The sequence below is a fragment of the Neofelis nebulosa genome, chromosome 7 (genome assembly GCF_028018385.1).
Source record: "Neofelis nebulosa isolate mNeoNeb1 chromosome 7, mNeoNeb1.pri, whole genome shotgun sequence".
Taxonomy (NCBI): domain Eukaryota; kingdom Metazoa; phylum Chordata; class Mammalia; order Carnivora; family Felidae; genus Neofelis; species Neofelis nebulosa.
This window is the reverse complement of record NC_080788.1, coordinates 31,881,657-31,905,785: the sequence shown is the minus strand read 5'-3', so window position 1 is coordinate 31,905,785 and position 24,129 is coordinate 31,881,657. Positions and strand designations below refer to the sequence as shown.

The window sequence follows — 24,129 nt, the reverse complement described above, 5'->3', positions numbered from 1 at the left end:
GCCCATAGTGGTAACCTGCTCATTATTGCACTTTGCTTTTATTATTATTGTTGTTGTTGTTGTTGTTATTATTATTATTATTATTTTATTCATTTCTTTGTTTCAACTTCTTCCACTCCTCTACTAGTGCTTCCCAGGATCAGCTCTCAAATAGACTATCTGTACTCACATCCTTATCACGGTGTCCGCTTCTGGGGAAACTCAACCTTAGGTATTTTTAAACCAGGTATTTTTTAAATACCAGTTCTTTCGTTTCTTAGATACATCCATTTTGTTTCCTTGGGCATATCACTTTACCTTTCTGAACCTCACTTTCCTCATATACAGATTGGGGATAATAGCACAACTTTATGGAATAGTCATGAGGCCTAGCATCTCATTTGGACACATTAAATGCTATTTATTTAGTAAAATGCATTTATTTAGTAAATTCTAGAGAAGTCCTCTTGTATTTTCAGTTGTTTACTGACCTGTAACGTATATATTATCCTATATTATCCCAGAGACCCTTTGTTGGACATGCCTCAGCAGCCATAGCTGGGCAAGAAAAGAGAAGCAGCCTGGAGCTGACCCTATGAGTGATTGGATTATTGCTCCCAGTTACTTTCTCCCTCCCTGCAATAGAATGAGACATCCTCACTGTTTTTCATGCCTTGCATCCTCTAGAGAGAGCATGTCTTTCTGTCTATCATGAATTAGCCATATGACAAGGTTTGGTGAGTGGCATGTGGCATTCACCATATTTGAGAAGAAGCTTTATATATATTATTTGGCCCAGGCTTTCTCATTCCTGCCCTCAACCATCAGAAAGACATATTCCCAGTGTACACAGTGTAAACAAACACTGTAACAGGCACTGTCCATGTGTTACACGTGTCTACAGGTGTTAATTCATTTCATCATCACAGGAAACCTAAGATACAGGTCCTATTATCACCTGATAATATCACTGAACTAAGTTTCAGTAAGAATGAGTACCTTGATCAAACTAACACAGCTGGGAAAAGCCAGGTAGTCTGCTTTCTACGTCCATATTCTGAACCACTGCACTATGCTGTTTCTCAAAGTAGGTGATCAACAAATAATTGTTGAATAAAAGTTTGTTTAAATGATTGTCATTACTGACAGATTATTCCCTTCCATTTACCCACATTCTAAAGGTGCAATCTATTGGGACAAAGATGTGCCTATGACTTTAGACATGGATACTTTTCTTTCCTTAGTTGTTGGAGAAATTAAATGCCCTTCTGATTCTCCTGACTGGGAAAAAGTCATCTGTGGTCATCAGATGGGAACCCAAACATTTCTCCTGTAGGACCCACATGGACCACAAATATCTCCTGTAAATTCCATGTGGGTCCCAGGCATGTACTCTATAAGCTCCAATGTGGACCTCAGACCTCTCTCCTAAAGGCTCATGGGAATCCCTGTATCTTCCCTGAGGCTCACGTGGACTCCCAGAATCTCTCCTGTAGGAGGTTTGATAACCTCCTCAGGTTTCCATTCATCATCTTATTGGGTCCTCCCCACAGCTCTGTAAGTCAGTTAAAGCTTGCATTATAGCAGGGACAGAGAGCAGTGACCATGTGAGTGAACCAGGCACAGGACTAACAGCAGAACCCAGTGTCCTGCCCTGTAGCACATGACTTTTTCCTCCTTATTGGCCTGGTGGCTAGATTATGGTTCCTGCTCAACCCTGCATAGCCCCTGAGTCTCCCTCCCTTCTCTTCCCTCTCCCTCACTATTTCTTGTGTGCTTTTCTTCACTCCTACCCCCTTTCCATCCCAGCTGTGGGAGTGAGGCCCCACTCCCAGCAGGCTAGAGCCAGACAATGGGCCCTTATTCTGGGCAAAGAATCCCCGCAGTGTCTCCCACCCACTGAGGCCCCCTTCCAGGCCTAGGATAGTGTTAGTGGAGGGCACTGTGGAGGGCAGGAGCCATTTTCTGGCAGGACAGAGGGTGGCTCTGGCAGTAGAGATCCCACAGGAGGTTTACAATGTAAACACCATTTATAATAAAAGCTTATCTTTCACTCCCAGCCCCACCCCGTCTCTCCAAGTGGGTCTCTCAACTGTCACTAGTTCTGGGTTGTTAAATATTAACTCTGGTCTCTACTCTCTTTAGGTGTTCACCTCTGCCTATCACAGTCTCTTTCATTCTTTATTCTGTGTCTCTCTTTCTAAAGTTCTTTCTATTCCCTTGTGTAGCTTGCCTGTCCTTATTTCTTTCTCATCTCTTTCTCACTTCGTGTTTCTCTTTCTCCTCTCTATCTTTCCATGTCTCTGTCTCTCCGTGTTTCTATGTCTTTATACTCCTGACTCTCCTCGTCTATGTCCATCTTTCCATGGATTTATGTGTTCATTCTCCTTATGTCTTGTCTCTGTCTCTTCATGTCTCACCTAAGATTTTCCATCCTCTGTCTTCTCTCTGTCACTTTGGGCCTGCGGATCTGAAGGACCTTCATCAGTTATCCTGCTTGCAAAGCTCTTTCTCTCTCCTCTTTTCTGGTACGTCCCAGCAGCCCCTGGGGTCAGCATGGGAGGTTATTCTTCCCAATTTACAGACTTGTAAGCTGAGGCTCTGGCTGCTGGTACCAGGCTCCCATCTTTGGTTCTTTTTCTCTACGTTGTAGTTCTCCATGTATTCTTGTTCTCTTTGTACCCACCAACCACCTGATCGGCCGTGCCTGGGAACTTAGCACCTCGGACAGTTCCTGTAAGGTGCGGGGGTGGCCAGGCCTTCCTTCTCGCGAGCGCGGGAGGAACGGCCCTAGAGGTGCCGCGGGAGTCTCGCGAGAGCGGCTGCTGCTTCGGGCGAGGGTGGCGCGGGCGCGTGAGGAGCCGGCAGGAGGAGCGCGCGCGCGCTCCCCGCCCCCAGCCCCGGAGCGGCTCGCGGCAGGCTCCGCGCCGCATCGCTGGGTGAAGCGCAGAGCAGGACGACGGCCTTTCGGCAGCCGAACGGCAGCGGCGGGTGAGTCCTGGGCCTGAAGGCCGGGAGAAGGGATTTCCAGGGAAGCTGGGCGCAGGGCGAGATGCGGTCACCCACTATCCAGCTTTGTACCCCCTACGCTTCACCTTTGCATGCAGGGGCAGGCAGGCCGAGCTGCTAGAGAGGTGGGGAGTCGAGGTGACCTTCCCTGATTGGGGCAGGAGAAGAGCGTCCCAGGTGCTTCCAGGTCCCTCTAACCCCCACCATCCCCATTCCCAGCTCCCGCAGAGGGAACCTGGGTCTTGGGTGACGTCAGACCCCTGGATTCTGGAGCCTGGGCCTTGGGCCCTCCTTTCCCCCAGCCCCACCTGGTGTTCCCTGGAAACCGGCCTCTTCCCCCTGTCGGGGGGTGGGGGAGATGTTGCACATGGCCGAGGATGGGGGCGACTGGAGACGGGGGTGACAGTGGCCTCCTTTGGGTCCTTTCTCACAAGAGGTCCCTGCAGATGGACCCAGGCTGTGTCCCCTGTCCCTCTCCCGACCTTTAGTCGGCGGGTCCGAACCGCCTAAGGGTTATGGGGGATGGGTACATTGGCTTGATTGAGACTGGGCTCCACCAGGGTTTTGGGGTAGTGAGTTGGGGACGCAGGACGTAGCTCATTCCAATATTGGCAGGAGTTGGCTATGAGGGTGGGGGTGAGGCGTTTGGGAACCCATCCCAGCCCCTACCTCAGGGAGCTCCTGCTCTGGGGGTTGGGGAAACCAAGTAGAGATTTCTACTGAGAATTCATCACAATCTCTGGCGGTTCAAACCGGTAATGCCCCAGCTCCGGGATGGGGAAATCAGCTAGGGCCTGGCAGACTTTCCCAGGGACATAAGGAGAAAGGGAGGCGAGAGCCAGTGAATAGACTTCTGGGGGGAGGGGAGATTTGGATGGGGGAGAGTGAAGAAAGAGCATTCTCTGGGAGTGGTATGGGCAAAGCGGTAGGAACTAAGCACAGCTGTTGGGGAGGCCCCCCTGGGACCCCAGCCATGTGAAGGTGCCCACGGGGTGGCGGAAGTCTGGAGAATTTTGCGACCTGTGCCCTACCTGTTCTACCTGCACAGGCTCCGGGCTCTGAAAGAGAAATGGTTCTTGTAGGAGCATGACTGACAGATTTTGTTTGGGGCTATACAAATCTTGTTAGTTTAAATTTAACCTGGGCTCACTTGGTGAGCCTGAAGGCAAAGTCCCTAGAGCTGAGAAAGGATGTCTCTGGTAATAGGTCACAGAAAGAGTTTTCGGTGTAGCAAACCTGTGGAGAGTTAGTGGGATCCTGGGAGGAGAGCTCTGGATAGGGGCCTTGGGCTCTGTAGTTGTTTCTTTCACTTTTTCCCTGGCTAATTGGCTACCTCTGAACAAGTTGGTTCCCCACTTGGGTAGCTCTTTGCCAGCACTTTTCTCTGGGGAAGAAGTAACAGGACTAAGTACTGTCCTCCCTTGAGGAAGGGACTTGTTCTAGTTTAGAGTGTCCCTCCCAGTTCTTCTAACTTTTCCTTTCCTGCTCCCTCCCCCCCACCTCTTCCCCCTCCCCACAGCATTTCCTCTACTGACTCCACTTTGTTCCCTGCTGACAGCCTGGAATCTCTGAAAGTTTCCAGGAGGAAGTGTGGTAGAGCAGGGTTGACAGAGGTTGTGGGCTTAGCCTGACTGGGGAGAGGGCAGCAGGCACTCCACTCTCACCCCTTGGGAGGGTACTCAAATCTTAAGCAAGAACAGGGATTGACTGTGCTCTGTGCCCTGCCCTGTGCTGCATCCCTGTGCTGTGCTGTGCTGCATCCCTCCTGGAATACTCATCCTCCTGGAGTGAGGAAGAGATTGGATGAGAATGAGTGAGCACTTGCTGCCCAATAACAGATTCAGAATTTAAGCAGTGGGATGTGCAGCAGGGATGTCTGGAAAGTCTTCCCAGAAGAGGTGGGATGTGAAAAAATAGTAGGACTTAGAGGAGGTGACAGGTTATGGGGCACTGGAGGCCAAGGAGGTGGCTGGACATGATCTTCTGCGTGAAACTAGGTTGTGTCAGAGGCAGGTCAGCCTATGGTGGAGAGGCAGAGGTGGTGGTTTGGGAAGTTTGTAGCTGATTGACACGAGGCCTTGAATGTCAGGCTCGGGATCAGCACGGGTACTGAAGAGTAATCACACGACAGTGATAGCAATGCCAGATGAGTGCTGTTTTCTGAGGATGATTCATAGTTCTGGGACTTCAGGGCTGGGGATGTGGGGTCTGGGGTGGGATAAGGGGACCAGAGGTAGAGCAAGAGGAGGGAACTTCCATCTTAGCAGATAGGCTCTGGACAGGCGGGAAGAAAATGACCGTTACTAAGCCAAGGATGAGAGACTCATGCTAGAGAGGAGGGAAGGCTGGTAAGCAGGAAGCCCTTGAACTAGCCCCAGGTCTCTAGCCTGATCTGAGGCCAGGCTTGACTCCCTTCTCTCTGCCATGGACCTCACTCTCTCCACTTCAAGATTTTCTGTCCTCCCAGCTTCATAGTAAGAGATGGAATAAATGACAGTCTGGGTTCTTTGGAACAAAATTCAGGTAGTGTTTGCTATCTTATTAATAACTAAGGAGGTGCTTCCTTAGACCTACATTTTTAGGAGGTATGTAGCACCCCTCTAGCTCTGTATCCAATATTATGAAAGCCTCAGTTGAACAACAGATTGTTCCTTCTCCCATTTTGCAGTCTAAGAATTTTGGTTTGCAGAGACCAGTGACTGCAGGCTTTCTCTCTGTCTCTCTCTCTCTCTGTCTCTCTGTCTCTCTGTCTCTCTCTCTGTCTCTCTCTCTCTCTCTCTCTCTCTCTCACACACACACACACACACACACACACACACACACACACACACAGGCTAGCCCTGAAATAAGGGCAGAGTAGCTTAGAGCCCTCCATTACTGTGACCCTAACCTTCCACAGCCCTCCCAATCCTAAATTCTCTGGATTAACAAAAGAAACAGTCTTGCTCTGTCCTCTGGCTTCTCCTGCACTGAGTCATCCATAGTCTGCTACACTGACTTCTCTGTAACCATGGGCACACCTTTGGGTGACAGCCTGGGAGCAGGATGGGAGTCAGGCTGGAGCAGGGTTAGAGTCTCCTCCTTTGAGTCTCCCACAATCTGAGTTATTACCTGCCCCCTATGCACACACACCTCTCTTCTTTGTTTTCGTGGAGGACTTTAGTGCTGGACCACTGTCATTCACTCCATTGCCTCCTTCTACCACCCTTTCTACCAGCCACATTTGAGTCTGGTCATCATTGGCATGTGACTACCTCTGAAATCTTAAGCTTCAGTCTTCTTGAAGCACAGTTTAACTTCTATTTTATCTGCTTTGTGACCTCGAGGAGACCTCTAGTTTTCTGACATCTCCATTTTCTCTGTCCCACACCTTCCATGTCCTTCCAAGACCCCATGGCCCACTGGCCCGCGCTCTCAACAGCCATACAACTTAGCTAGTATGTCCCACTCTAACAGCAGACCCCTCAAATCTGGATTCTACACTCAGAATGTGGAAGTTTCTGGGGGCTGTCACATACCAGAGCAGTCTGGTTCTACTTCAGAGCATGGTCTACAGCCTCAGCTGTCCCTCCGTTACTTGTAGAAACCCTTCCCCTCTTCCCATCAGCTCCCCATTCCATTTCATGGGAGGAGTTTTCCAAACTGGACTACTCTCCTAAAACTCTACTCACAGAGAGGGTGGTTGGTTAGGTATGTGGGAGGTGAAGCCGCAACCATGTTTCCCCATTTCTTGAATTGGATTTCTCAGATCCTAGGGGAAGGAGGGCTCCTAGTCTAATGCTCCTACTCTGTGCTATGGATGCTGGCCCTTTCTGTCTTCTGAGGTCCCACTGGCCATCAGCTATTTTCCCTTCTCTTGTATCTTCAGCCTCTCCACTGTTTTCCATAATGCCTTCCTCCCGCTTCTAAATATATATGCTCAAGTATTCTATCTGGATAAACCTTTCTAACCCTATGTCCTCCTCCAGCTGCTGCTGTTGTAAACCTGTTGCTTTGTCCTCCACAAAAGTGATATGAGACCATTGTGGAAATTTTAGAAAATAAAGATAAAAAGAAAGAAAACGAACAACTTTAATTTCACTACCCAGAGATGATGGCTGTTCGTTCTTTGCTATATGGTGTTTCAGTGTTGTCACTGATATTCTGTGTGTGTGTGTGTGTGTGTGTGTGTGTATTTAAAATTTCAGCCAAGGGTGCCTGGGTGGCTCAGTTGGTTAAGTGTCTGACTTCGGCTCAGGTCATGATCTCACAGTTCGTGAGTTCAAGCCCTGCGTCGGGCTCTCTGCTGACCACTCAGAGCCTGGAGCCTGCTTCGGATTCTGTGTCTCCCTCTCTCTCTGCCCCTCCCAGCACTCACTCACTCACTCTCTCTCTCTCTCTCTCTCTCTCTCAAAAATAAATAAAAAACATAATTTTTTTTTTTTTTAATTTCAGCTAAAAGTTTGGAAAAACTAGTCTGCTAGACTTGTTCCTTTCTCTTCCTCCTGTTTTCATTTCTTGGCAGCTGGCCTCTACCCCACCCACCACTTCCTGAAACTGTGGCCTCTGAATTGCCAAATCAGCCCATGTCACACCTGCTTCATGGCCGTGATAGCGTCAACCCAGTTGATCAGTCATTAAAAATATTGAGATAACCTGTATTCATTGATATGAAACATTTTCAAGAGATATTGTTGAGTGGAAAAAAACAGGTTATAAAACAGCATGTATAAAATGATCTCGTTTTGGTCATGTATGCTGATATATACATTAAAAACAAAACCCTAAAGGTCAAACTGTTAAAGGGGTGGCCTCTGAGAAGGTGGGTTTAGAAGAACTTTTATTTTCAACTTTATGCACTTTGTTTTTTTAAGATTAAAAACATTTCTTTTAGAGAGAGAGAGAGAAAGAGAGAGTGAGAGAGCACGAGCAGGGGAGAGGGGTAGAGGGAAAGAGAGAGAATCTTGAGCAGGCTCCATGCTCAGTGCGGAGCCCAGCATGGGGCTCAATCCCACATCATGACCTGAGCCAGAGTCAGGAGCCAGATGCTCAACTGATTGAGCCGCCCTGGCGCCGTGTGCACTTTGTTTTTTATAACTTGCAAATATTTTTATACATAGCTAAAAAGCAACATGTTTTCATTTTATATAAAAAGAAAAAAACCAAAACGGTGAGGCTATACAAATATATTTTTACTTTTTATTTAAATTACAATTAGTTAACAATGAGACTTTCTCTCTCTCTCTCTGTCTCTAGTTCTCTGACACTAAGATTTTGTTTTTAAGTAATCACTGCACCCAACATGGGGCTGGAAGTGACAACCGTGAGATCAAGAGTTGCATGCTCTGCTGACTGAGCCAGCCAGGTGACCCCCTGCCCCTATTTTTTCTTTCTTTCTTTCTTTCTTTTTTTCTTTCTTTCTTTCTTTCTTTCTTTCTTTCTTTCTTTCTTTCTTTCTTTCTTTCGTGAGTTTTATGCCCAATGTGGGGCTTGAACTCACAACCCTGAGATCAGGAGTCACATGCTATACTGACTGAGCCAGCCAGGTGCCCCATCAGGCTATATACATATATATATATTTTATAAGTTAATTTATTTTTGAGAGAGAGAGAGCTCCAGTGAGTGAGAGGCAGAGAGACAGGGAGAGAGAGAGAATTCCATGCAGGCTCCACACTGTCCACGTAGAACCTGAAGTGGGACCTGACCTCACCTGAAGTGGGGCTCAAACTCATGAGCCATGAGATTGCAACCTGAGCCAAATTCGGACACTCAACTGACTGAACCTATTTATTTATTTTTGAGAGAGTCCCTATTTGTTTATTTTTGAGAGAGAGAGAGAGAGAGAGAGAGAGAGAGAGAGGGAACATGAGTGGGGGAGGGCAGAGAGAGAGGGGAACAGAGGATCTGAAGTGGACTCAGTGCTGAGAGCCCCCAGTGTGGGATTCAAATTCACGAATCATGACCTGAGATCATGACCTGAGCCAAAGTTGGACACTTAACCGACCGAACCACCCAGGCGCCCCAAGGCTATATATTTTAAAAGAAGAAGAGGAATGTAATATTTCAGTGGCTCACAAGGCTCCTGAGGATAAAGCCCAAATTCTGCCGGTGGCCTTCAAGGCCAGGATGACCTGGCCCCTCCTACCTTTCAGCACTATTTTTGCCTTTCCTTCTCTCCCTTCACTTTGAGCTTCATTCTTGCTCTACCCTTTCAATCCCTTGAATATGCATGCTGTGGCTCTCCTGACCTTCACCTGCTTTCCTATCGTCTCCTGGCCGACTCCTATTCATCCTTCAGGATTCAGCTCTGATATTGCTTCTTCTATGAAGCCCTCCGTGGCTCCTCCAGGACAGACCAGGGAGGTGCTCCTCCGTTCCCACAGCTTTTTGTACTTGTTCTTCCAGGGCATCTCTCAGGCTGTGTTGTAATTGTCCATTGACTTAACTGGGTTCTCCACCCTTACCTCTTCCTTCTCAACCCCATCCTGTCTCCTATACAATAAACAAAATTGAGGCAGATACAAGGAGGGGACTCTTACTGTCCTCTCCAGGGTTTCAAGCCTGTATGTGCTTGCATCATGTTCTCCTTCCCATCTGCTAGCTTTGGGGCTTGTCCCACCTCCTTGACCCCGTGCTTCTCCCCTTTTTAGGGGCTTGTTTTTCCGGTTAACCTCTGTGTCTGTTGTAAATGCAACCTTTCCCTTGATCTTTCACATCCCTAGCTTATTTCCATCTTGAACAATCATCAGCTGCAGCCCTCTCTGGATCCCATATCTCACCTATCTCTATTCTCTTCCTAGGCAGGCTTCTTCAAAGAGCTGTCTGTGTCTACTCTCAGTTTGCTAGTTTGTTCAGCTAGCTGTAATTTGGCTTCTGCTGCCCACCCCACACATCTCCATGGCCATCAAAACAATTCTTGCAGGGTCACAGATGACTTGAGGTTTTTGAGTGTTATATGTACCTCAGTGTTCAGCTCTTTTCATGCCAGACTTCGCAGTGGCATCTGTCATATTTGTCCACTGTCTGCTCTTGGCTTTGGAGACCCCATGCTCTCCTGGTTTTCCTCCTGCCTCAGTGGCTGCTCCTTCTCATTCTTTGCCAGCTCATCCTCTTCTGCCTTTTTTTGTTTTTTCCATTTATATTTTTGAACAGATAATACATTTACGTGATTTTTAATTCAGAAAGATGTCTCGGGGTCACTTGGGTGGCTCAGTGGGTTAAGTGTCTGACTCTTGATTTTGGCTCAGATCATGATCACACAGTTTGTGAGTTCGAGCCCCATGTTGGGCTCTGTGCTGACGGTCTGGAGCCTGCTTTGGGATTCTTTCTCCCTGCCCTCCCCTGCTTGCACTCGCACACTCTCTCTCTCAAAATAAATAAATAAAACTTAAAAAAAACTATTTCCATAATAATACTAAGATGTAGTGATACCGAAACATCTATAAAAAACTTGCTTTTCCTGGGCTCTTACTTTCCCACATTGCATATTCTCTCTCCAAACTCTTAACAGTGAGAACCCAGGTTCCAACGACATCAACCCCGGACATCATATGTCCTCTCTTAGCGTACACATGACAAGGTTTCAGCATTGCTACACTATACCAACGGTAACAGTAAAGTTGCTTATACTTCAGGTTTCTTTCCAGTTATTTTTGTCCTTGAGATGTATCCTTTTAAGAGAACACAGAGTGCTCTGATAAAGTTACTTGGCCAGTTCTTTTTTCTATGTGGTTGTTATCAATTTCCTGTACAGTTAGCTTCATTTGATTTTATTTCACTTTTAGAATTGCTTTTCTTTCTGGTGTACATTTTTGAATATGTAAGATATTATATGTACAAAGTATGTATGAATTCTTGCCCAGGGAAGTCTCACTACTCATCCTAGCTCTTCTATCACATTTTTTGGTGGCCATTTTTTTTTTTTTTAGTGTCTGGTTTACTTTTTCTGTGCTTCTTTTGCAAAAATAAGCCAATTTGTATGTATATTCTTTCCCCTTCCCCCCCTTTTTGCACAAAAGATAGCATAGTATTTATACTTGTTTGTATTTTGCTTTTTTCATTTAACGGTATATCCTGGAAGTCATTCCACAGCAATTAATAGAGATCATCTCCATTCTTTTTACATCTATGTAGTACTCCGTTGAATGATATACCATAGTTTATTCAAACAGTTGCATTTAGGTTACTTCCAACATTTTGCTATTGCAAAATAGTGTCACATTGAATGACATATGTATTTATTGTTTCTTATTTGTGGGTAAATAACCAGAGTAGGATTATTGGGTAAAAAAGAAAAAACGTTTTTATTCTCCTCTCCCCTCCTTTTTTTTTTTTTCTACTATGAAAGGTAGCATATTATTTGACTATGTCTATATCTTTCGTTGTCTGTTGTCTAGACTGTTTTATGTCTGTCATTTTTTCAATGACTAATAATCATGAAGATCTTCATGTTTTGTTTTGTTTTTTTAAATAGGTGTGGAGCCCAGTGCGGAGCTTAAACTCACTAGCTTGACATCAAGACCTGAGCTGAGATCAAGAGTTGGATGCTTAACTGACTGAGCCACCCAGACACCCCTACATCACTGTTTTTTTTTTTTTTTTTTTTTCCACTGGAAAACTAGTTTTATTGAGATCCCACCAGCTGCGCAATCTGCTCCTGACATTAAGCTCCTTCTTCCTTTGCAATTCGGTCTTTCTTAAGTGGTCCCATGAACGCTTTCTTCTCCTCCACGGTCTGGAATCGGCCATGGCCAAACTTGGAGGATCATCACTGTTTTTTTTTTAATAGTTGCAGAGAGGGGTTGCCTGGGTGGCTCAGTCTGCTGAGCGTCTGATTTCAGCTCACATCATGATCACAGTTTGTGAGTTCGAGCCCTGCATCGGGCTCTCTGCAGTCAGCACAGAGCCCGCTTCAGATCCTCTCTCTCCCTCTCTTTCTGTCCTTCCCCCACTCACACTCTCTCTCTCTCAAAAATAAATAAACATTAGGGGCATGTGGGTGGCTCAGTCGGTTAGGTGTCTGACTTCGGCTCAGGTCATGATCTCGTGGCTCCTGAGTTCAAGCCCTGCGTTGGGCTCTGTGCTAACAGCTCAGAGCCTGGAGCCTGAGCTCCCCCACCCTCGCCCTGCCCCGCCTCTGCTCCTCCCCAGCTCGTACTCTATCTCTCTCTCTCTCCCAAAAATAAATGAACATTAAAAAAAAAAATTAAAGAAAAATAGCTGCTGAGGACTGCAGAACAGTCCATTGTATGACTGTACCATTTATTTAATCAGTCCCCTATTGATGTGTAGATTGTTTCCAATCTTTTGGTGTTACAAACAATGCTACAATGAATGCATCTGTATAAGGGTGTCATTTCTAGTGGCCCTCTATCATGCCTATCTTTTTCCCTTTTATAGTAGGTGTTGTTGGGTTTCTATATAGGTATTTGATTTAATATCACAAAGGAGCCATTAAAGATTATAACTGCCCGGGGCGCCTGGGTGGCTCAGTCGCTTGAGCTTCTGACTTTAGCTCAGGTCATGAACTTACAGTTCATGAGTTTGAGCCCTGCATCAGCCTCTGTTGACAGCTTGGAGCCTGCTTCAGATTCTGTGTCTCCCTCTCTGCCCCTACCCCACTCGCACTCTGTCTTTCTCTTAAAAAAAAAAAAAAAAAAAGCATTAAATAAAAGATTATGGGGCGCCTAGGTGCACAGTTGGTTAAGCGTCTGACTTCAGCTCAGGTCATGATCTCACCACTGGTGAGTTGGAGCCCCGCATTGGGCTTTGTGCTGACAGCTCAGAGCCTGGAGGCTGCTTAGGATTCTGTGTCTCCCTCTCTCTCTGCCTCCACCCCCCCCCCCCCCCCCGCCCCATGCTCTTTCTCTGTCTCTCAAAAATAATAAATAAAAACATTTAAGAAAAAAAAAAAGATTATAACTGCCCAAACCTTTAGTTGGATCCAGAGGAATTTGACTGGAACTCTACGAGGGTTTTGTTTTTTGTTTTTATTCTTGCTTTTTATGCAAACTTTTAATTTCCTAACACACAGGAAAGTGCACAAATTGTAATCTCATGCTTGATGAATTTGCACAAAGTCAACACTATGTAACCGGCTCCCAGACCCAGTAGCAGACCATTACCAATACTTCAGCTTATGCTCCCTGCTCCCTCAATGGTAACACTATCTTGACTTTATTTATTTATTTATTTTTTGTTTCCCTGCCTCTTGACTTTTAACACCATAGATTCGTTTTGCCTATATATATATATATACACATATACACACACACACACACACATATATATATATATATACACACACACATATATAATTAAGTTTATTTATATATTTTGAGAGAGAGAGAGAGTGCATGAGAGCAGGAGAATGAGAGCAGGGGAAGGGCAGAGAGAGAGGGCGGGGGGAGAGAGAATCCCAAGCAGGCTCCGTGCTGCCAGCACAGAGCCCTACATGGGGCTTGATCCCATGAACCATGAGATCATGACCTGAGCTGAAATTAAGAGTCCAACATTCAACCAACTGAGACACCCAGCCTCCCCTTGTTTTGCCTATTTTTAAGCTTTATAGAACTCTCTACCCAACTTTTAAGTGTTGCATCACCTTGGTGCTTGGTCATAGACCATTTTCTGATTTTGAATATTCCCAATGCCCACAAGGCAGCCCTGGACTTAGCATGTCTGTAAGGCAGCAGCTTCTTGTATTTCTTGGGACCCTGTGCCTGTTCTTTTGGTTTCTGCCCATGATGGAGATCTCAGTTAATAGCCCCACCATCATGCAATCAGTGGTTTAAGCTGGCAGGAAGTCTTCTTGATAGTCTCACTCCCCCCACTCCCCAGAGCCACCTCTGAGCCCGTTCAAACTTGCCTCCTAAGGGCCTCAAGAATCATTCCCTGCTTCCTTCACCTCCCCTCCAGTCTCACTCCTGCTGCTTCCCATTTGTACTCTTTGCTTTGGCCAAGGTCGCCCTCTTTCCCATAAAAGTGTGAGACTTCTTCCTGCATCAGAGTCTGTGCTTGCCTTCTGCTGTGCCTGGAAGGCTGCCTTGCTCTGGGCAACTCCTCTGTATTCTTCAGATCTTTGCTCACTGCTTGCATTGAATTTCCCTGACTTCCCACACTGGGTTAGATCACCTTGCTCTATATTGTGCATATTTTCATGGTGGCCACCCTTCCCTTTTAGCGTAGGTACTCCACAGGTTATTGACTGTTTCATGCAGAGGGCAGGAACCACATCGTGCTGTCTCCCGGTGCCTAACATATTACAAATCCTCAGTAAGTGAACAACTGACGGAAGGCAAAGGCGGGAGAGCAGGGAGGCCAGCCTGTGACTGATACCAGGTCTGCCATGTTCAGGGTCAAGGAATAGAATTTTCTCTTTCAGAGGTCTCTAGCCTCCTCAGGCCTTCTCTGTCATTTGCCTTCCCTCATGGGGTCCCCTCCCAGGTTTGTTTCTGAAGATAGACTTTATGCCTTGAAACAAAGGGCAGGAGTGCTTGGAAGGAGGGCTGGTGGCTCAGTATGGGAGCTGCCTCCATTGGGTTCATCCCACTGTGGGGGGTTACAGCTCAGTTCTTCCCTGAGGAGCTTCTAGCCCTACCAGGGCTGAGAGAGGGACTGGGTTGGGCCAGTCCTGATCTTCATCCTCCTCTGGCTTTTCTTTCCTTCCAGGTCAAGACAAAGAGGCGTGGGCAGGCCTCTGGGCCAGCTGGTGCCACCTGTTCCATCATGGCAGGTAAGGACAGGGTCATGTGGATAGGATATGCAGGTGAGCACAGGGTGGGTGGCCCCCTTCCTAGTTTCCTTATCCCTTTTAGTTTTTGGAGGTCAAGTTGTTTCTGTCCTCCTTTCTGTCCTCCCCAGGCTTTCCCTGGTCTCCCCCTGAGGCTATCTATTTGAGACCCTCAACATGACATTGTCGAGCTCTCTGTCAGATCTCTGACCCTGGGGACCAGAGACTGAGCACCCTGATGCCTTGGTCCTGCTGGCCATCTGAGTGATAAGCAGCAAGGGTGGCTCAGTCCCTGTCCCCTCTGTCACTATTGCTCTTTAATACTCTGAGACCCTTTCCTTCTGATTTCTGAGTTGTTTGGTTTCCAAAGGCTCAAACACAGTGCCAGAGCTGGAGGGACCTTTAGAGACTATCTAGCTCAAGCCCTACCCGACTGGATAAACGGAGGTCCTGGGAGGGGTGGTAACTTGCTCCTAAACATGAATATTGGAGTGGACACGGGAACTCCTGTCTCCAGGCTCACCCATCCTGCTTCATCTGCCTGGAACTGGCTCCCCCACCATGGAGGCAGCTGTGCCTCTGATGGACAGTATTTATTGTTTCTCTTCTGAGAGACAGCAACACTGCCTCAGGGCCTTTGGTTATTTTGGGAAACTTGTAGCAGACTTGAGGAAGCAGGGATGGCTATGTGGGGATAGCAAAGTAGCCTGTGACCACAGGGGCCGGGGGACAGCTGAGACCAGGGCAAGAGTGATCACACTGGGTCATCGGGGAGGGGGACGTTCAAAGTGATGCTATGTGATATGCTTCACCCACAGAGAAAGTGAACAACTTCCCACCATTGCCCAAATTCATCCCCTTGAAGCCATGTTTCTACCAAGACTTTGAGGCAGACATTCCTCCCCAGCATCTCAGCATGACCAAGCGCCTCTACTACCTCTGGATGTGTGAGTGCTGTAGGATGGGGGTGGGCCACGGGGGCGGGGTGGGGGAGGGAGGACGGCTGGTGCGTGCCAGACATCAAGGTGGGGTGCCTGCAGGCTTGGCTGTCCACCCTTGCAGCATCTGCATGGGCCACCTCCCAGCAGGTTCTGCTCATGGGTTGACTACCCATCTGGGCCCTGGTTTCCCTCATCCTCCCTGCCCCCCATCTAGGCCTCTCCTCCCTTCTCTCCCTACACTTCCCATTCACAGAGCATCTAGGTGAGGGGCTCTGTCTGTAGCATCATTTCTCTTTTTGCTCTCCCTTCCCCTTCCCACTGGAGTGGTTCTCCAGGTGGCTGCCAGGACCTCAGGATTCTGGATTCGGAGAGGAATCCTTGTCTCAAAGCCACATTTGTCTTGCTTTCTTTGAAAAACTGCTCAGAGAAAGGAGCACTGACTAGAAGTTGGGAGATACAAGATCAAATGGGGCTGGTTGCCCTATTTCCTAAGCCACAGGTTCCTCACTTATAGGAAGAGGGTGTTGGCTCAGTGATCACCGTGGTTCCAAGGAGTTCTGTGTTGTGCGGTCTGTACTTCTCTAAGAATCTAGAGTTCTGATGTTCTACAATGTCGAGATCCAGAGTTTAAAGACTCCAGTTGCTGGTGGGCTGTGGCAGGTTGGTGGGAAAGTGTCATCTTAGGGGGATGGGACTTTGCTCTGCCCAGGCTGGTCAAAGGTACTTCTTAGGCATGTACACACAGGGCAGGCTGGTTTTCCTGTGCTGGGTACTGGCCTCAAGGTACTTTAGACCTGCAGTGTGACCACAGCAGGGTGTGTCAGGTGTGATGTTGCCTTGAGTCAGGCCTGCACTTAGCTGCTGACTTGGGGAGGTGATTGCTTGTGCCAGGAAGGTGGTAAAGAATGCTGTCTTTGCAGCAGGTCCTTCATGGAGTGATAGAAAGAGTGTGGGGACAGACAGACTCAGTTTCAAGCCCTGGCTTAGCCTTTGGGCAGAGAAGGAATCTTTCCCTGTGTAACATGAGAGGAGGAAGAGATGGGGCAGGTGTGAGAAGGTCTGTAGATGTTGGGAAGAGAATGAGGAGGTTGCCTTTGATGGCTTCTATTTCTTCCCATCAAATGTGATGTAGAAGTGAGGATGGGAGTTTTGAGGAAAGTGGGATTAGAATGATAGCATTTGTGGGCAGAGGGTGAGGACACTATCCAAAGACACATCACCCTGAAGACTTCTGGGCCATGCTCAGGGTCTGTTTGGGGTTGGCCGCTGTGAATTCATAGTCCTACCAGGCTTCTCCGTAGGCTCCTTCTTTTCTAGCAACATTCAGCTCAGATGCAGGTGGGCATTGTGTTCATCAAGGGTGACTGTGATCAGAAGACCAGGCAGGGGAGGGAATTAGAAAAAGTGTGATGAATTATGGAATCCAAGCTTGACAGAGAGAAAAGTGGAGATAGAAAAAAGCTGATGGTTGGAGAGAGAGTAGCCAAGTCAATAGATGTCTGTTCCAAAGAAGTAGTGGAATAATTGCAACAGAGGCACTAGATCCAGGGAGCTGGAGAGAGATGGGATCTGGGAAGAGAGATATAAACCAATATAAAAACAAGTTAATATCTGTTCTATGTAAAGAGCAAATAAAATCAGTAAGAACACCAAAGTTGTGGGGAATTGGGGGGCAATACACAGAGATGGAGGAAATACAACTGAAGTGGACAGGAAGAAATGCTCCAGGGTTAGGAGGGGCCCTGAGATGGGTTTTTGTGCCCAGGTGACAGCATTGTCAGAGCAGACTTGGGGAGCACCCCACCTGACCCTGAGCTCTGGGAACTCTGCCCCTGAGAAAATCCAGGGGCTGGATTTAAGGGCTATAAATATCTTCCTAAGTCCTCACCAGGCACCTGCCAGATGCTATGCTCCCAAGGAAATGTATATAACCCTTGAGATGCTTAAGGGTTCTATTCAGAAACCAAGACCAGATGTCTCGCTGTTTGAGGCCACGAGTGAGCCCGCCTGCTTTTGTTTATTCAGCAGATCTTTGTGGAGCCTGAAGGGACTCAACTTAACGTTTGAGGAAGGGAGCACCCTGAGGTCAGAAGCCCTGTGTGTGAGGTTTCTGCTGGCTGTGACTCAGTGATGCTGTGATTCTGAGTTCACCTAGAGTATATGGACACAGAGGAGAGGGAGCCTGGATTCTGCTCTTGCAGAGCTTCTAGTGTGGTTGATAGGCTGGGATTTGTACTTGGGAAACCATGCATGAGAGCAGCCCAGGTCTGAAAGAGGTCAGAGGGATGGGACATGAATAAAGTTGGAGTAGTAAAGGAAGGCTTCTTGCAGGAAGTGGCATAATAGTTACCTAAGAAATGAATTAGATAGAGATTGAGATCCCAGCCTCTGCTGCATGCCCTATTTTTTTTTAAATTTTTAATGTTTATTTATTTGAGAGAGAGAGAGAGCGAGCATGAGCAGGGGAGGGGCAGAGAGAGAGGGAGACAGAATCCAACGCAAGCTCCAGGCTCTGAGCTGTCAGCACAGAGCCCAATGCGGGGCTCGAACCCACAAACTGTGAGATCATGACCTGAGCTGAAATTGGAGGCTTAACCGACTGAGCCACCCAGGCGCCCCAATGCATGCCCCATTTTAAGAGCAGGGTAGATGGTACAATGGCTTGGAGAGATGTTTCCACGAGGAACATCTTTTACTCTCCACTTTTTGGACCCCTTGCAAAAGAAGATGTAAGGGTTTCCTGTGCCTTGGGCTTGGTGATTGCTGTGAATATGGGAGGGCCAGCAGCTGAAGCCATTCTTATAAGAAGAGCATTTCTACCACCTGGAGGCTTTGGGGGCCCTTTAATGGGGCTTGTTGGGCTGAGGCTCTGGGTTCCTGCTCTGGAGACTCTTTGTTCTCCGGATTTCTCAGATCTCTAGGAGTGGGTGTGGGGAGGGGAATGGAATTGGTCTAAGCTTCCAGTTTTCTTTCTTACAGTCTGTACTCCCTCTGTGTGTGTATGCATGTGTGTCTCGTGTATCTGTGTGTATTCACTGATGTGCGTTGTGGGTGTGAATCTCTGTAAATGTGGTTTTCATGCATGTTTGTGTGTATCTACCTCTCTGTGTATATGCTGTTTCCATGTGTTTGATTGTGGGTCTGTTGAGTTATGTGTGTGTGTGTCCATGTCTGGGTGCTCACATATCTCTGCATGGGCCTGGGTGTCTGTGTGCGTGTCTGGTGTTTGTCTCTGTGCGTGCATGTACTCCTGGGTCTGCAGTGAACAGCGTCACGCTGGCCGTGAACCTGGTGGGCTGTCTCGCGTGGCTGATCGGAGGCGGGGGAGCCACCAACTTTGGCCTGGCATTTCTCTGGCTCATCCTCTTCACACCCTGCTCCTACGTCTGCTGGTTTCGGCCCATTTACAAGGCCTTCAAGTAAGTTGTTGGTGCTGACCCCAGCTCCTAGCCCTGTCTCTTTGCCCATCTACCCTGTCTCTTCCCTACATATTTTCTCACTTTTTTTTTTTGACCACCCCCTAGACTCACTTTCACTTCTGCACCCTCAGCTCAGACTGCCAGGTAGGACTTGGGCTTCCTGAGAGCTCAGTGCTGGGAGTTAAGAGTCTTAGTTCCTTCCTTTCCCACCCCTCACTTACTTTCTCACTTCCTTGGGTGGGCACCACATAGATATCAGGCCTATTTTAGTTTTGCCTTCCCCAGGCAGCTGTATGTTAAGTTTTGCCAATGGGACCACCTGTCTTGGTGGAGCTGCCCGTCTTTGTGCCTGTGGGGCTAGCTGATTTGGCACCAGGTGGAGTATCTGCCATGTGCTAATGGAACCAGTCATCCAGGTACTACTGACACTGTGTGCTAATGATGTCATCCAACTCACTGGATGCTAAATGTGCTAAAGGGAACACCCATTCATGTACAAGTGGGGCTAACTCTCTTGGTGCCAATGGGTGTCTACCTTGTGTAAAACAGACTTTCTGTATTGGTGCTAATGGGACTATTCATCTATGTACCAACAAGGCTATCTGTCTTGGTGCCAGTGGAGTATCAATCTCAGTGCTAATGGGGCCTCAGATGTCTTTGCCAATCAGATCATCCAGCTGTATACTAATTAGGCTACTATTTGGTGCCAGTAGGGTTCCATTCTTGTACCAACGAGACTTTCTGTCTCTGAGCTTATAGGAATGTCCATCCATGTGCCAGTGGAGCTAGATATCTTGGTGCCAGTAAGGCTGTCCATCCCCTTGACAATGGGGTTACTTATTCCTACCATAATCAACCCATCTATTTCTATGCCAATAGGGCCAACCATCCGTATACTGTGAGGGTCCATTTATGAGGAGATCTCTCCCTATGTAATGTTGCACGCACAAGATTAACACACGGAAACCTGCAAAGATCCTCGTAAACACTGTCCCATTTTTGCCTCTCAATTAAGGCCTTTGGGTCTCTTCTGTCCGTTGCATACTCATTTAAACTTGGAAGGGCTTGGGGGTCCTGAAGGCAGGGAAGCCCTGGCCCTCTTCCCAGGTGATGGGAGTCATCTCCTTTGGTGCAGGACTGACAGCTCCTTCAGCTTCATGGCATTCTTCTTTACCTTCATGGCCCAGCTGGTCATCAGCATCATCCAGGCTGTGGGCATCCCAGGCTGGGGAGTCTGGTAAGAAACTGGGGTGTCTGGGATTGACCCAGGGCTGGTATGGGTGGCACTTCGGGTGTGTCCATTGTTTACCTCTCTGTGTTAGCTGCCTAGCCTGTGAGAGGATTCAGGGTAGTCTGGTTGTCATAGTGACATACCCATAGCATCAGAGGGGAAGGAGAACCTCGCAGTGGCTTTTGGGGGTGCTAAGGTGTGTCAAGCATCATGGGAGAACCCAAGGGAAAGAAGCCTTATGCCTGAGGAGCTTGTGTCCTGAGCCGTGGGGAAGGATTCTTCTGAACTACTGACACAGGCCCTTTGGATGGTCTCTTTGCATCCAATGATATGGCCCCTCCTTGTGACATTGAGATGGCTCCTGGCTGTGGTGGGGTGGCTCCTGGCTACCCGTCACCATGCCAGCAGCCCCACAGCTGGCCTCTTCCTACAGCGGCTGGATCGCCACCATCTCCTTCTTCGGAACAAACGTTGGCTCAGCAGTGGTGATGCTCATTCCCACCATCATGTTCACGGTTGTGGCTGTGTTTTCCTTCATCGCTCTCAGCATGGTATGTGGTCACCTCAAGGTTGAGAGGGTGGCTTTGGGAAGGGGCTGCGATCTGTAACGACCCTCCTCCAAGTTACAGGAGGACCCAGAGGTCTTCCAAGGGACTCACTCTAGAACGGCTTGGTGGACTTTGCTCCTAGTACACAGGGCAGGTGTGGGAGGGAGGATTGGTTTTTACAGGGACTTGTCTCTGGTTTCCAGGTCTTTCCTGGAAGGTCTGCCCCTTCCCTTTGATTAACCCTTCCTTGTGCTCCTCCTCCTACAGGTTCATAAATTCTACCGGGGCAGTGGGGGGAGTTTCAGCAAAGCTCAGGAGGAGTGGACCACGGGGGCATGGAAGAACCCACACGTGCAGCAGGCGGCCCAGAATGCAGCCATGGGGGCGGCCCAGGGTGCCATGAATCAGCCGCAGACTCAGTATTCCGCCACCCCCAACTACACATACTCCAATGAGATGTGAGCCAGCCACGCCTACCAGGAGGGCAGGGCTGGGGGTCAGTGGGATGGGGACTCAAGCCACATCGTCAGTTGTGGTGACCAAGCAGGGTTCCCCCCCTCCCTTTTCTCCTCCCCCACTTTGTACAAAGAATCAGAGTTATATATATATATATACATATATATATATATGTATATGTCTCCCCCCTTTCCCCACCCCTCTGGATTTTGCTCTCAGAACTCTGAGAGCTGTGGGCTGCACGTGGAGCTGTCCCGTGCAGTGGTAGCTATGTCCATGTCCCCTTGTGAAATAGTACACAGTGGAGGTCTCTGTTGTTGTGGTGCTAGATGTATGTTTAGAACTCAACCAGCCCCCACCCTCCACCAGGGATCTGACCTGGGCCCAGGGATCCCTTATGGGCCAGGGAGGCATAGCAGAAAGCCTGGCCCCTCCCCAGGGTCATGAGCTGAAACTGTCTCCACTTTTGGTCTTACTGGGAAGCAACAGTATTTAGCGCTCATGGGGGTGGTAGGTAGGAGGGTGGGGACAGGCCAGGGATCTTCCTTTGCTCCTTCTGATCTGGTCTCCTCCACCTCCCACTTCTCCTCTCCTCTTTTCCTGGTGTCAGATTCCCTATGGCTTCTTTTCTTGCCCAGGGTCTCTGTCTTTCCCATGTGGCTTTTCTTTGTCTTCCCCAAGGCTGAGTGTGCCAGTTGTGTCTGCTCCTGAGACTGAGCCCATTCCCAGATCAAGGAAGTAGACAGGAGCTGAGCTTAAGTGGTGACGTGGGAGGGCACGCAGCTGGAGATGCAGAGCCCACCTGGGAACCCGACTCCCAGGGAGTGGAAGTGCAGGGTCATCTCCTTGATTCTCAGAGCGTGGCCTACAGGGGAAGGCTCCTCTCTTCTCTGTCCTGCTTCTCCTCCTTCTCTTTCCAGAGTCCCCTTGAGCCCCTCTGCCTATGTCACTCTCCTCGTCCCATGCTAGGTGGCATCTGCTACCCATGAAGGCAGATTCCACTGTCTTCTCTGAAGAGCTGGGTGGTGTCCAGGTGATTTGGGGGTATAAAGGTGCGGCTGGAGCAGAGGGTATGCAAATAATAATTGGTCTTTGAGGGAGATCTGGCTGGCCCAAGCCCATTGGGCAGGTGCCAGGTGTCTCTGAAAGACCATTGGATTTCTGGGAGCGATAGCTGTTGTTTGGGTCTGGTAGAGGGGCAGGCTCAGAGGGCTGAGCCTGGATGGAAGATTGGAGGAGAAGGCAGGCAGGGCCCAGTGAGAGGAGAGGGTGCCTCTTCCCACCCCAGCTTGCTTTTGGTCACAGAGCAGTTCTGGGCTCTCGAAGTCAGGGCCCAGGAAGAAGCACATGCTCAGTCCTATCCACAAGCACAATGAATGGCTGGAATGGTATTTCAGGGTAGACCGGGTGGGAGGGAAAGCCCTCTGGCTTTTTTTTTTTCAAATCAAGATTACTTGCTCCTTTCTGCCTACTAGACTTGGTTTTTGGCCCTTCCTCACCCTGTCAGAACTCCTTTTCCCTTGCAGGGTGGTGATTTAAGTCTTGTGGGGCTGTTCTGTTCTAAGCATCGTGAAAATGTTGCTGGTGGAGACCCTGGCTCTTTCTGAGGCCTGGAGGGGAGTGGATTCTCAGCAAAGAAGCAGCCACCTGTTTTCCATCCTCCCTTCTGCCTGGGCTGTTTAGCCTGAAAACCCAAACCCAGCTTGGTCACTCTGGGCTGGAACCCAGCACTTGGGCTTCCAGGTACCATCTGAGCTTTGAGCTCCAGGTACTTCATTTTCTGTAAGGGGAGCCAAGGGCTCTGGAAAGTTCTCTTCCTAATGGTCCTTTAGGCTTGGGCCAGAGTATGATTGGCTCTCTGCTCTACCATTTTCTCTCTGGAAGGCAGAGCCTTCTAGTCACAAGCCTCTAGTACCTAAAAAGAGACCCTAGGTCTAGGTTTTCTTCACTTTTCCTCTCCCCTACCCTAGACCTCTGGCTCCCTTTCTCTTGGTCTCTGGTAGCTCCAGGAGGGCTGTGGTGGTTCCCATTCCTGTTGGATGCCACCTGTGGTCGATTTGTTGTCCTACCTGCCCCTCTTCTTTCCTGGCTGAGACCTATATGGCCATCCCCTGGCTCTGCTCTTGGGAAGGCCTGCTACCTGGTTGTGGCCCAGCTTGTCCAGGCCCTGGGATGCTGCGTCTCCAGGCAACTATGCACTTTCCTAGGGTGGGAACCGGTATGAGAAGTGGGGGCTGGGCACGAATTTATCTCTGCTGGATGGTCTGTCTTGGGGGAGTGCTGGAGGAAGGCCAGGTCAGTTCTGGGAATCCTCAGGTCTGGCCAGCCAGTGACCTGCTTTTGCATTTTGCTGGTGCCCGTTGCTCCTCCTTGTTTCTGGGGGACACAGACCATTGTCCAACTGGCAGTTGACCTGCCTGAGCTAATGTCTGTCTGTGGTAACTGAGTGAACCATAATAAAGGGGAACATTTGGCCCTGTGTGTCCTGCTGCGTCATGTGTCTTCATGTGGGCCTGTGTGGAGCCTCACTGTGGGCTGTGGGACATGGAGGTAGGGTGGGTCAAGTGGGTCTGTGGCCTGTCATTCCCAGGGCCCAAAAGTCACACATCTGTTTGTGGTTTTTTCTCTGAGGCAGCCTTGAGTAGGCCTTGAAATTACCACAGAGGCCTCCTGCCTGTTAGAAGGAGGAGTTCTGAGTTGCCTGAGGAGGAAGTAGAAGCTTGGATTAACGGGTGAGGGGTGGTTTGGTCCAGATGGTTGCTGCAAGACAAGGGCAAGGATAGAACACAGGGGGTCACCTCAAGTCTCACTGATGGGAGACTGGCAGCTGATTGAG

The 24,129-nt window shown here is 48.7% G+C and overlaps 1 protein-coding gene across 1 annotated transcript; it reads left to right on the top strand.

The window, feature by feature from the left end:
• Window positions 1-2,816: 2,816 nt before the first annotated feature.
• On the top strand, window positions 2,817-23,774 carry SCAMP5 (secretory carrier membrane protein 5). The gene is made up of 7 exons (XM_058737015.1): window positions 2,817-2,970; window positions 14,638-14,701; window positions 15,517-15,645; window positions 18,902-19,058; window positions 20,194-20,295; window positions 20,723-20,840; window positions 21,105-23,774. Exons 2-7 carry the CDS (start codon window positions 14,695-14,697, stop codon window positions 21,297-21,299), a joined length of 708 nt encoding a protein of 235 aa, XP_058592998.1. The 5' UTR covers window positions 2,817-2,970; window positions 14,638-14,694; the 3' UTR covers window positions 21,300-23,774.
• Window positions 23,775-24,129: the final 355 nt, after the last annotated feature.

Excerpts from the sequence above, each read along its gene's own strand:
- SCAMP5 (XM_058737015.1), top strand. Across the intron at positions 20,296-20,722 it reads ATCCCAGGCTGGGGAGTCTG|CGGCTGGATCGCCACCATCT; the intron begins GTAAGAAACTGG and ends CTCTTCCTACAG. Across the intron at positions 20,841-21,104 it reads CCTTCATCGCTCTCAGCATG|GTTCATAAATTCTACCGGGG; the intron begins GTATGTGGTCAC and ends CTCCTCCTACAG.